The sequence below is a fragment of the Thunnus albacares genome, chromosome 8 (genome assembly GCF_914725855.1).
Source record: "Thunnus albacares chromosome 8, fThuAlb1.1, whole genome shotgun sequence".
NCBI lineage: Eukaryota > Metazoa > Chordata > Actinopteri > Scombriformes > Scombridae > Thunnus > Thunnus albacares.
This window is the reverse complement of record NC_058113.1, coordinates 11,558,379-11,572,519: the sequence shown is the minus strand read 5'-3', so window position 1 is coordinate 11,572,519 and position 14,141 is coordinate 11,558,379. Positions and strand designations below refer to the sequence as shown.

Here is a 14,141-nt window from a genome sequence, read left to right as displayed (position 1 = left end):
GACTGTGTCGTATTGAAATGTGTTTCTACTATTATGTTGCCTACATGTGGAGATCAGAATATGATAAAAACAAAAAAACAAAAAAAAACATTACAAACACCTTCCTGTATAATGCAGGTCAGCTCAGAGTTTGCCATGCTGTTTGAAATGCAGTTTTAGGGACAAGTACATAACACAATATATTTACACAATGTATCCCATTGCAGTTTCTGCTCATTTTACCTTAAAGCCTGTTGTGTAATTCATGAAGCCATGCTCAGGTGTCCCTGGATTTTCACAGGTGGTCCTCATGGGCTCTGTAACAAGAAATCATTGTCATGCTGAGCAGAGATATTGCAGGAGAGGCTGTGACAGAGGGGCAATCATCGATAATGATGAAGCAATTTCTCTTTGGTGTACAATGTACCAGAGAGAAGTGGCGTGGTAACATGAGCAGAATTACCTTGTCATCTCTAGTCTCTTTGAATATGAATTCCTTGGCTTCTAAAAGTACTGTAGATATAGACTTCTAAGAGTTTTAATCATTAGTGAAACTGAATTCAAATTAAGACACATTGTTCAGATCTTGTGATAACATAATTTAGTGAGGAATGACATGACTGCATGGCAAATCACAAAACTTTCCACCACAGCCTGAAACAGACACATTTTTTTCTGCAGAATTGAGGTACAGGGTTCAAGCTAATATTCAGTACCTATACACCGAGGTTGAGATCCACTCCAGGTGCCACCCTCCTGGCACATACGTGTTGTTGATCCCACTAGCACATAGGGGGCATTGCAGTTAAATGTCACCTCTGACTTGAAGATGAAACTGCGCCCTTCTCTCCGTCCTTTGGCAGGCATACCAGGGTCTCCACAGAACTTGGCTGGAAAGGCAAAAAATGTGTGATAAGCTGACGGCCGATAAACCCGACGCAGATGTTAGGAATTTTCCTGCAAGTGTTCATGCTACAATATACCTCACTGTGCTGTTGCACTTTCCCTCTGATTCATTTCAGTGCTGTTGCCCTATTGCTCTGCCCCATTTTTACAATTCTAACATTCATGTTTTTACCCTCTTAACACTGCAGCAGCTAGTCATCTGAATGCGGCATTCACCAGAGTATTCAGCATCTAATTCAGAAATAATAAGCTGTGTGGGCTGCTGCTGTACCCATACAAGATCAGACTGTGATGAGGAGTGTCTGCAATGCTTCCCACTGCTGCATGAGCATCGCTGTTTTCGATGGGCTTTTTATTATGTCATGAGTATCTGACGGTAAAAAGATTGTCTTTCTATATGATTTGGAAAGTCTTCATGGACTGAATTATTCAAATTGCATTGACATTATGCTTTTTGCACATATTTCCTTTAGCCATTTTTTATTGCATGTAGGCAGATGCATTGACGTCCTCATTTTAGGATGAATTGCTCTGTCTGATCATTTTTTATTTCCAATAATCAAAATTGCTAGTGAGTGCTTACAGCAGGTATGTGAATATTCATCTTGGCAGCAAAGAAGGAGTGAGGGCGGTCATGGCACTCAATTTTAGATCAAAATAATTAGCAAGTGAAATATTAATTTCTTTGACAGGGCCTTGAGGTTAACACAACTGGAACCATCTGCAGCTGCTGTTGCTCTCCAATCCACTTGTGTGATATCGCTATTTTAATGGGACTGTAGCTACCGCCTCAGCAAATGAAGCCCATTGGATTATCACTGCTGCTTCTTCAATTTATTGCTTATAGACATCTAATCAAATTGACTGAAATAATTTAGGCTGAGTGGTTTTGATGGGAAGAGAAGTCAGCCATTTTACAGTCTGCTAATGTATCTTTCCATCCATCTTTACTGCTTATATACAGTACATTCCTCCACTATAACCATACTGATCAGTGAATGTTACTTGTTAGCTGTAGGGGGTTGAGAAATGCTCAGTGTGTTAGAGAGCACAGCCGAGAACGGGAGTCACAGCATTCAGTCACGCAGCCAGAGCACTACGGGATCAAGCCAATAATAAGGCAGGCTGCTTCTCCAGACCTGACATGTGCTGCTGTGTGGAGGTCTGGAGACAGAGATAAGTTCTCACTTGCTCTCTTCCTGGAAGTCAGGAACCAACAAGGGCTTCCCACAGCCAACTCCTGACATAATAGATATCTAGAAAAAGAGGAGATTAGAATCCAGCCCATGCAGGAACGGCTGACTAAAGCCATTACTGTAAATAGTGTTATCTCAGAAACAAATCCTTGTATTCAGAGACATATCTTCTCCTAGAAAATATGTTTGCCTATACTGTAGGTCTCCTCTGAAAATGATGCCTTGTGAGCTTTAACCTCCCCCCCTAGTACTCAACAGTTGACCATGTTTGATATGACAACAAATAAAGATGCAAATGTCTGGCTGGATGTGAAAATGATTCTTGTCACTCCTCAAATGGTTTTGTAAGCCTTAGTATTCAGATGGCATTTTTTTTGGAGGGTTGACAATACAGGCCAAACAGGTGACATGCACATCAGTCATAAGCTTCAAGCCGCAGGGAAATAATGTACTGTTTTATGGATATATAAGAGAAATGGCCCTGGGCCAAACCAAGCTCAGCATATTTAATGTGCCTCTGTATGTATGTGTGTGTGTGTGTAGGTGGATGAGCAAGAGCGAGAAAGAGAGAGAGACTACTGAAACTTTTTCTCACTCTCTCTCTTACAGCCTCTTCCCTTCCTTGATGAATTATCAATGCTTTGAAGTAATCAGTATGCAGAGGCCAGATTCAAAGTTGGGATCACAGTCTCATCCCTGCAGACGCATGAACTAACATCTCAGAGACAGAATGTTGCTGCCTGCTCTCTGTTTCCCATGTGTTATGATAGAGAACATGATTTGGCTGCACATGCATACAGAAGGGCAGATTTTTAAGAAAATGCACAGTCACAGCGTCATTTGCAGTACTGTCGAGCTGCATTTTGACTAAAAGTGCTGAGTATGAATTGCAATTATATTTCTAAAGTCTACGGCAGTGCAAAGCTTCTACAGTCTGTGTCTAATAAACAGCAAGACGGAGGCTTCAAAATTTTTATGCACCAAACTAAAATGAATAAACTCATCAGGTTGAATTTGCATTAGACGTGCGTGATCCTGAAGCTCATGGTGCTAAGTTTATAATTTTGTTGGGAAATGAAAAATATCCTCAGTCTACAAGATAATGTGATATATTGTCTAATGCTTGGAGTATTTCTTTATAGTTTCATATCATGCACATATACAAAAACGCTATTAGTCTGTGTGCTTTTCCAGCTGCTTCATGACAAATATACTGCTGTTGACTGCTGTTGATGGTGCTGTGCTGACATTTTAATGCATAGATAATAGCTTTTCTACACCAAATATGATCAGCCTTTTCTTTCCCATTATTCCCGTTTTCCAGACTCATTTATTTGCCTTAGTAAACCTCACAGACTTGCGCCCACTTTAGATTACTGTAACAGGAGGCTAGCTTTAACAAGGTTGGTTATAGATCACTGTAGGAGCCATTTTTTGTTTTTGTTAAAAAGACTACAAGGCGTCGCTGTTTGAGTTAAAATGGCGCAATCACTGCATGTCTGTTCAATAGAAACAGACAGAGGTGTGTGACATGAGGATGCGGAGAAGAAATAGTTTTTCAACTGCTCGCAAGCAAGTTAAAAGCTTTTGTTTCATTTTAATTTGACATTGAACAAAAGTCTACTTTTTTTTTGGAATACTTTGAATTCACGTGTGGGTTTGATGCATGTACGCAACTATTTTATTTAGTTTGTTCTGTTACAAGCTTAACGCACTGCACACTTGTATGTGCTCTTATTCATTCATTCACCCTGCTGCAATGCAACCCAAACCTAGACCTTCAATCAACTCAACACAGCAAGTAAGTGATGTATATATATTGTGGAAATTATGGAAGCACGTTGAATTCAAGTCCGTCCCTACTGGCGTCCATTAGGCTTTACTATGACTGTCTGAAGGCCATGACAATCACATTGAATGATATTTATAGTAGATGGCTTTCAATTTGTGTCAATTTTGCACTAGCATTGCAACCTGCATTCTATGTCATGAGTAATGGAGCTATTAAATATAATTACTACATCAAAAATAATTCTCTGGCGAGACATATTAAACACTGATGGTACATCATGGAACATAAAGGTTACATGCTCACAAAGCTGCAGGAGGCTGTTTTGGGGGTGCTGATGTGGAAAAATGATTGTAGCGTATTGAGGGATGACACTGTTCATCATAATTGCAGGAGACAGCAAGTAGACATGGTACATTTACCAACTCGAACCTTATCCATTTTATGACCAGATGACATGTTTCACTCATCACAACAGCTCAGGACCAGAATGTAGGGATACCAGTGCACCTCAATAAAAACAGGCAGTTGGTCATTTAACAGTACTAAAGCAGATTTCTAGTTATAACACACAGATACAATCCCTTATAGTTAAGCAGGATATAAATCAGATTGCAGTCTGCATGATGACTCACATAAATAAAAGTAAACGACTGCAATGTGGCCATTTAGAAGAGCAAATGGCTGCGTAGGGTGCCATGCTTCGAGCTGCATGGTCACATCAGCTAAATCTCAGATGCTAAACACCCAAATGGGACCATGTTCAACTGACTGACTACGGCCACAAGCACCAAATTCTGTTGTTAGTATCAATTCCAAAAGAGCTTAGAATTGAATGTAATTCTTTTTAAATGGGCCCAGCGGTCTCAGACAGGTTTCTGTTATGATCCAACATGTGACACTAAACTACTGCAAACCATCTTATTTCCATCCATTTCATCACCTCTTACCTTAAGTCTGCAGTCAGCACAATGTAGTTACTGTTTGCACGATTGATACATGCAGCCAATAAACCTACATCTGATAGCAGAGACTCCCCCGCACAAGAGTGCTGCAATAATCAATTAATGTGATGCAAAATGCACTACATGAGTCAAAACAAAAGGACTGCTTACATTCACATGTTGAAGTGGAGATGCTTTTAGTGCAGCAGCAGTCAAAAAAAAAAAAGAAAAAAGAAAAAACAGCAACACATCTTCCAGCACTAGGAGTGCTATGTGCATGAATATTCTTTAGTGGCAGCATATTCCATTTAATCCAAACTAACATTTCAAGAGAAACAAACACACGTCATTATTCTTCTTGATATGTTATATCTGTCTGACTGTTATAATGCAAGAATGATCCTGATGACAGTGACGCACTCTTGAGCAGTCATGCATCCCCTGGGTTATTATTATACTTGCAAAGATGATTCTGAAAAGGTCTTAATGTAGTAAAGAGCATCAGACACTCCACTTGTGGCTGCACTCAGATCATCATCTTCATCATCAACGGTAGCTTTGACTCTAAATCTAGAGGTCAATTCACTCTTCATTTAATCAAAATGGAAATTCGAGGTTCTATTCATCTGCTAATGATGAAACACCCATTTCTGTCTTTTATGAACATGTAGTATAATGTCCTTTTCTTGCTGAAAGTTTTCTAGTATTTGATTTTTCAGGGCACTGACGGTTTTAGGATTACTTTAAGTGCTTACAACAACAAAAAAGTCCTTGACATTGTAATCAGAAGCAACACTAATAATCCCTGTTCTGCATCTTTGCAAGACTGTCTTACTCTATTTCATTTGTAATTCAGCTTGACCCTGATGTGAGAATTCCATGACTTATTCAGGGCTTTCATTAATTTCATTAACCTGAGATAACCTCTAAAGGGACAAGCAGCAAAGTGGTAGAAGAAACTTACCTGTGAGAAAACAACTTAAAAAGTAATGCAATGTATAAGATATGAAAAAACTGCTGGTATATCTGTCAGGAGATGTTGTTTTCAAAAAAAACAACAACAACAAATATGAAGAATGAGAGTAGAGTAGAATGTTATGACACTGTCTGACTGGATTATTATACCTCTCATAATTCCATGTTTTCCACAAATTTCATGCTGAGTGGGAAATCAGTAATTTGCAGTGAAATATACAAGGCATGATAGAATATTTGACTTTTGATATGATATGGATTCATGATCAAAAGATGAGTAAGAGGAAAAGATACAGGATGCCAGATTTTAAGCATGCTTGTGATTTAAAAAAAAAAAAAATCACTTTAAGAGAAAAGATCCAATTTAGGTCACGGTGCAAAGAACCATGTTTTAGACTGTGACGGAAATGTCACCAAGACCATTTCAAACACAAGGAGACTTCTAGACCTCTATAATTATCATTACAATTCTCATGAATGTATGAAAAGGTGACTCACGCAAGCACTGAGGCAGGTCTCCACTCCATGTTCCGTTCCCTGTACAGGTGAGCACAGCAGGGAAGGACAGCTCGTAGCCAGGCAGACAGCTATAGCTTACGCTGGTACCCCACTCCAGGACTGAGCCCTCCAGGAGGCCATTTGGGATGGGTGGGGGTGTAGGACATGTCACCACTGTGGGCATAGAAAGGACACAGACACCGTCAAGACAAGCTTATCGGATGACATTCATTTCACAAGACGGCTCCAGTCAAGTTTGAGTCAAGTTGAGGTTCAAAAGGGATGGATTATGCAGAAACCAGATCTAGAAATGGTACATATTTCAACTCCATAATTCAAAATGGACTGACAGCACATAGCCTACAGTAGGCCTTTCTAATATTTCAGGTTGAATCCCTAATTGCAGCAGTGTGAAGTCTACAGAAAATATGATGGAGTTGGAGTTGAAGGTGGAATTTAAATCATTTCAACTTCAGATGCCTCTCTTTGAAGGACCCGACCAAATGGTTAAAATATTTGAATGTGGGAATATGGTTACTTGATAAAAAATACATATCTAGGTCAAAATATGAATTTAAGCAAGAAACTTTATGGCAACATTTTCGTGGTCTTGAGAATATTTGATACTAAAGCCCTGGACAGAGGCATAAAGGAAAGATGAGACAAAAATACACACACATCAATGGTTTTTTGGTGTGTTGAAATCTGAGCGTTGCATTCTTCTATCTTCATACAAATAAACAAAAACAGCCATGAGATAAAACTCCAGAAGCACAGACAACGGAGTGCTTGGAGATAATTCCACATAAGATGGATTATGACTATGATTATCATGATTCGACTATTATGAAAACCAGGTTTTTAGTCCAGAGAAATGGTCTGTGCTTACAAGACTCTTTCTACCGTTTCTGTTTGGAGTATACTGAATAATTTTGGTGTGCAATGAGGGGACATCTTGTATCTGTGTAAGTCATAAACTTTCTGCTCAACAAATGTAATGAATGAATGCATAAAAAAGCTCGGAGTCTGTTCTGACACACTTAGAGATGAACCCGTGGGGACGCAGGTGGGATATGGGTTTTAGGGATGTGAATAAATTATAGCAATTGTTTTCTACCATTACTATCCTCCTTCAACACCCATCATTTCTCCAAGTCTCTCTTTCTTTTAGACATACTCACGCAACCCGAAACACTGTCATGCTAACACCATCGCTCTCAAGTTAAGGTTTAGCCTTTTGGCAGTGCCCAAAAGACGGTCCAATAACATACAGATGCAGCCATGTGAAGGCAGGCTCTATGGACATCTCTAGGGCAGGATAATGAACACTGCATCAGTTTTCGTCGTCATAAAAACACACGTTCTGAGCTCTGGCAGGTTAGACTAGACCCCACCTGCTTCACAGACTTGAGATTACCTGGCCACTGGACACTCCACTGCCTTCTTCCCTCCCGCCCCAGTCCGCTTCTAGCATATTACCTTTTTTCACTTTCAGAGTGCCACTTCCCATTTCTAAACCACCAATGTTCCTGCATGGTGACCTTTTCTTTTGCTGAGAGCAGAGACACTCACTACATCTAAGCAACCTGGTATTCCACCTGCAACAAGTCATTATGCTGATTTTAACGCAGACCACAGATGACAGCAGGTGATTTCATGTGTTAGTTTCTATAAAGAGAGAGATTTGATTAGATATATATAGTATATACATTATATATCTATATATATATATAACACAGCAAATGCTAGCTACTCGGTTTCTGACAAACTTGGTTAAAATTGTATGTATCTTTTTTCACTGAATTTGGAAAAAACAAACTTTCTGCTAGTTGTTCAAAGCTATTTTTACACTATGCCATGGTTCCATCCTGAATACAAGCTGGCTGCAAATTACAATTACGATAGTGTTCATTTATGAACAGGTGATGGACAACTTTCCTGCCTCATGAAGTTTAGTTAAGATTTTCTTTTATTCTACACAAAGAATTACAGTGAATGTGGAGCATGCCACTGTGGATATACACACAATCTCTCCAAGGTGGAGCCATCTTTTGTTCTTGGTTGGCAGAGGATCCAAAAAGATTTCCATATGGACATGTTGCAGTACTATACTGTATACATGCTTTAGAAGTACGCTATATTTGGATGGATATTTAGGGCATGAGGAATAAAAGTCAAAGGCAAAACTATACTGATGTAACAATCTGTTTTTTAATGTTTTGTTTGGTAATGTAATTTTGTTTCTCAAGTTCTCAAGGCGAAACAAGTTCACTTGAAATTGTTACTCTTTGATGTTAATGAATTAGTAAAGAGTGTCTTCAACTTGGGATTTCCATGCTCTGGAGCCCTTGGAAAAAAACGCACTTCATTCTGAATTACCTCACTAAAATGCCCAGCTGGATGCTGTAAAGTAGAAAGTTGCTTTGGGTGTGTACGTGTTTCTCCCTACAGTATGTCTGTGACACACTGAGAGAAAGAACAAGGAAAACACAGATGGAGGGAGGATGTGTAAGTGCACGTGTGCAAGTAGGAAAGTTACGCTGATTTAAGGAGTAGGCCTACTAATCCCATAAGCACTCAATCAGAAATGAAAAAAATCAAAAATAAAGGCATGGGTGGCAGGCAGAACTGAATGGGAAGCGGAGAGTGTCCCCATTTTCCTAAGTAGTTCTAAGCAGCATTAGTGCCTCTTAGCTGAACACGCCAAACCTGGGATTCAAACTGAATCCTTGCCGGGTGAGGCTTAGGATGTGTCATCGGCAGTATGTGTATGCACGTCGCCCCCAAAGTGGTGTGACTAGCACTGATGCGAACACACTAAGTGCAAAATTATGCACAAGCAAAACCTCTTTGTCTCTAGCCTAAAATTCTCACCCCCTTCCTTCTCTTGCTTCTCTTCACCCCTCCCTTCCTGGAATATCGGCTCATATCCCTGCGGCACATCATCCAAAACTATGACAAGATAACAGATGACATGACAATTTCAAACAGCTTGCCCCGCCTGAACCGCTGCACCTTTAACTTAAACCCAATCATGCAAAAGAAAAACGCAACCGATCATATTGGAAGAGGCACTGTTTTCAGTCTCTGATGCAAGAAAAGAAAATACATATTTCTGAGTCCTTTTTTAAGACCTCTTGCTGCATCAAAGTCAGTGATAAAGAAGATAAAAAAGCTGTGATTACGAGTGAGCTGTTCTATTGCTTGTCCTAGATAGTCTCTGAAAGAGATCAAGGGGGAGGAAGAGAGCAGTGACGAGGAGACAATAAAGCAGAAAATATCTGTATTCCTTCTTAACATCCCATCCATATTGAGAAATTGCAAAATTAATATATAGCACCTCTTAGTAATCAAACTTCTTTCTCTTGACTTTCTTCTATTTATTTACCCCATGAGAGAGATAAGTGCTATTGGAAAAGTGAGAGCAGCGGAGAGAGTGAAAGGAGGCAGAAGGCACCCTCTGGCTCGCTGACTAATGCATACAGGTCAGTACAAGCTGACAGCACTCAAGCAGTGGTAACGATGGTGGGAGCCAACATGAAGGTGTGTAAGCATCTGTGTCTATGTATGCATGAGAGATAGTTGTGAAATTGAATGCTCCCATGTGATTGTATGCATGCATGGTGGTGTTTGAGTGTCTGTGTGATGAGGAAGGCTAAGCTCTTGGGTTTCACTCCTCTCCACACCACCCCCATCAAGCGGAGCAGTATCAGGGCCGAGTGCCTGAGCTGCTGCGGTAGCTGTCAAGGATTAGAGCTCGGAGGTTAGGAGCATCGCACACTTTTATACACTCATGCGTGCGCATATAAACCCACGCTCTCTGTCTCTCTCTCTCTCCATTTAAACTGCCCTGGGTAACAGCTGTGTGACCATTGATTCATCCAACAGCTTCAACATAACATGGAAGAGGGCACGTAAATAATGAAATGCACCCATGAAATATTACAAATCAGTGTCAGTTTGAATGTTGTAAACTTCTAGGCAAGGTCATACAGGGAGCCCAAGGAGGGCAAGAAGTGTGTGGCTTAAAACCACAACTCTCTGTAAAAAGTTGAACTGAGGAATTGCAACGACACAAACTACTTTCTGGGTCCATAACAGAATCTTGCATATATACATCAGTATATCTGGAAACAAAAAACAGCCATTATATAAGAGGAAGATCTATATGCCTTATGTTTTTACTTTCCCTGATACTCATTTCCTCTAAGAATTTGTCTCTGGTGTTTGTCTGTGTGCAATGTCCGTCTCCACACTCTGTCTCTCTTTCTTTCACAATTCATTTGTCCTTTCCCATTTCTCAAGAGGCAAATACAACGCCAGCACTCTTCTCTGTTACTGAGACAGCAGCCTGGGAACAGTTCCTTAGCAACAATGAGCCACCATTTGCCATTTACCTTGTGGGCTCTTCCCTTTCCTAGTGTACTTTTGAAATGTTCGCTGCACAAGTTAATCTTCCTTGCAATACTTACTTTTGGGTGTCACCAGCAGACATGCTAATCAATGCCTCCACTCGAGCGTCATAAATCATAGAGTGATGTAGCGCTGATGGGCAAACAACAACTAAGTCCTCTTGTTGGATTTTCTCACTTTGATGATAATCAAGCCTATAGAGTGCGCACAAACTTTTAGAGAGAGGAAGCCAATGATAAACTGTTAGAGTGCAATTAGGGGGATCCTTGTTGTGATGAAGAGGACTTGTTAGCCATCCATCATCAGGTGTCAAAGGAACTTTTAGCCTTGCTTCTGTAGAGCAGGTGGAACTCTATAGATGCAAGTGTGGGTGAAATCACTGTGTCCTCGATCAAGGGCTTTAAAAGTGTATTATATATTTCTACATTTTTTTCTGAAACCCAGCTGTCTCTTTTCTAGAAACTTGTTAAAATGTGGTAATACTTTCATAATGTAGGGACGCACTTGACATAATTTAGAAAAAGAGTCAAAATTGCTTATAGTGTGTATATGGGTGTGTGTATACTTGTGTAAGCATACACACAAATACATACACCTGTTTATGCAAATATGTGTGCGTGTGTCTGGCAGACATTCAGCCTTATGTATTTTTGGCACTTCTGTTATCAGCACACTGAGGTGAACAATATGACACTATCTGACCACATAGGAAATTCTGTGTCACCTTGCTTGCTAATCTCATTAGATCTCAGGGTGTAAGCATGTACTTTATATTGTACGTGACAGTGTGCTAGCGTGCCAAGGTTGTTACAGCACGGTCTGATGCTTATCAAGGTTGACTGTGTACTGCAGCATGTGTACGACGCAGTGTATGCGAGTGTGTGCATTTGTGGGTGGCACTTACCTTGGCATGCTGGCATAGTGCCACTCCAGGTGCCATTGTTAGTGCACGTCCTTGTGACAGCGCTGTCCCCTCCTATCATCACATACCCCGGCTGGCACATGAACGTCACATTCTGGCTCACCGTGATGTCATCGCCGAATCTAAGTCCATTTGCTGGAATTCCAGGGTCGCCACAGGTGATCACTGTCATTAATGGTCAAACATAAGGGATCATGGGACATCAGAAATCATCCAGAATAGTGTCACTGAGTAGTGATCAAAGCATATTGAACTGCCATATGAAATATACTGTAAATAAGAAACAAAGTTGATTAACTACTGTATATCTAATGTCATTTAAGATGAACACCTATGCATGCAGAAAGCTTGGATGTTGAAGAAAGAGAGGTGAGTGACAGCAGATATGACAGATATGGGTTATCCCTTCGCTCTTAGCATCAAACCTTTAGTGGAGAGTATTTGACAACAGAGAGAGATAGAGGGAGTAATAATAGCTGATCAGGAATTTAAATTAGCACTATATGCCGATGACATTATTCTATGTATCAGAAATCTGGAGAGATCTCTTCCGGTGTTAATAAGCACGATCACCACATATAGCAGTTTTTCAGGTTACAATTGAAAATACAAAAATCTGAGGCCATGATTCTGGGTGACACAGTTTTGCCAACAGTAAAAATGATGTTTAATTGGAAATGGGACCAAGAGAGAATTAAATGCCTTAACATTGTCATCCCCAAGAAGTTAGAACTTTTCTTTACATTTTGGAAACTTAGAGTTAAAGCTTAAAGAAGACATGACCAGATGGAAAATGATACTACTGACATTGAAGTTTTCCAAAGAAAAATGTGGACTTGCCTTTCCTGATCTTAAAAACATTTATCTGGCTGAACAAGTACAGTCTATCTTGGTTGCAAGAAAATCTAACTGTCAAACGGAGATCAACAGAAGTAAATACAACAGAAAACTAACTTAGCTTAACTATAGCTTTAGGAACAAGAAGAAATGTTACAAAAAGGACAGAGAATACCTGAGAAATTAATTAGGGATGCATGATATTATCAGCACGTCATCGGTATTGGCTGATAAAAGCTCTAAAATGAAATGGGGGGAAGGGGGGGACTTCTTTTTGGTTTATAACGGCAGTTGGCAACCAGCATATTAGGTGCATTACCACCACCTTCTGCGCACATTAATCCTGTCTGTCTAATAAACTCAAAGAAAACTCTACTGCTCCACCCACTTGGCAGGTTCATTAAAGTTTTAATGCTGAGCTCCTGAACTTCAGTCTTCCTAAGTTCTTCCTTCATATATTGTCTTTCTTGATCATACTTAGTACAATCTATGCTTGCATGCATAATAGTCTCCTCAGCCAGCTGGAAAAAAATATGTGCATATATCGGTATCGGCATCGGCAATCGGCCACAATGAGTTGGAAATATTGGCATATCGGATATCGGCAAAAAATCCAATATCGTGCATCCCTAAAATTAATTATTTAGAAAGCTGGAGAAAAATACATTCAACATTTAAACTTGGTGAGGACCTGTTAGCTCACAGAGAGATAGAATGAGATCCAGAATTTACACCCAACAAAACAGACAAAACGTTTTATCGCTGGAGGCAGAAAGGCCTGATTTTCTTTGGACAGTTTATCAATGATGATGCTTCTTTTGATAATCTCTCCAGAAAATATGATTTACCACATTCACATTTTCTCTGCTACCTTCAGGTTAGAAGATAGGAAGCAGTTAGATGCAGAATAAAACTATTACATCCTCTAGTTAAGCTGATTTTTAAAAACCAAAGTATGACCGAACAAATAACCAAATATCTGCTGTTTACAAAATTCTTACTGATACCAACAGACAAGATGAAACAAGGGAAAAGAAAAATGAAAGGAGGAATTAGAAATTGATATATCAGAAGATGAATAGAGGGAAATGAATATCAACACTCACAAAACAACAAATTCACTTTTTTGGCAGGAATATTCTTGGAAGATACAACTCCATTGCTTCATAACACCAATTCACAGGCAAAATATGATAAGATTACTCCAAAGTGCTGGAGGAACTGTCGAGACCCATCTCATATATTATGGTTTTGCCCAATATTAAAATCATTTTGGGAAGCAATACATAACGTAGTTCAGACAATATTGAAAGTAAATTTCCCATCGCATGTCAATTACTACCTACTTGGTATGAACCCATTACTTATAGTAGAGGACAAATACTTTTGTATTTGCAAGAATCTTCAGAACTACTGCACTGAAAGCAGTCGCACACAACTGGTGCCAAACATAGAAGCAACAAATACATGGAGAGATGTGATCAATCAAGTGTATACAGTACTATGAATAGGATAACATTTACAATTAGCGACCAAAGACAGCTGATAATAGATGGAGAAAATAGATTAAACACTGCAACCATGTGAACTAAAAAGGTTGTAATTAAATGCATAATCAAGTGTGTACTGTATAAGTGATTACGCAAGTGTAAATATGTACAGTATGTGAGATAACCGATGAT

The 14,141-nt window shown here is 39.6% G+C and overlaps 1 protein-coding gene across 7 annotated transcripts in view; it reads right to left on the bottom strand.

Annotated features, from left to right (window-relative positions):
• LOC122986830 (CUB and sushi domain-containing protein 3-like) overlaps positions 1 to 14,141 on the bottom strand; it is a 235,381-nt gene that overhangs the window by 29,525 nt on the left and 191,715 nt on the right. For all 7 annotated transcript variants that reach the window (XM_044358248.1, XM_044358249.1, XM_044358251.1 and 4 more), the window contains 4 exons: positions 11,605 to 11,787; positions 6,288 to 6,461; positions 696 to 869; positions 223 to 296 (listed from right to left, as the gene is read on the bottom strand). In XM_044358248.1, the coding sequence (XP_044214183.1) occupies positions 223 to 296; positions 696 to 869; positions 6,288 to 6,461; positions 11,605 to 11,787 (605 nt within the window). The remainder of the gene's footprint in view (positions 1 to 222; positions 297 to 695; positions 870 to 6,287; positions 6,462 to 11,604; positions 11,788 to 14,141) is intronic.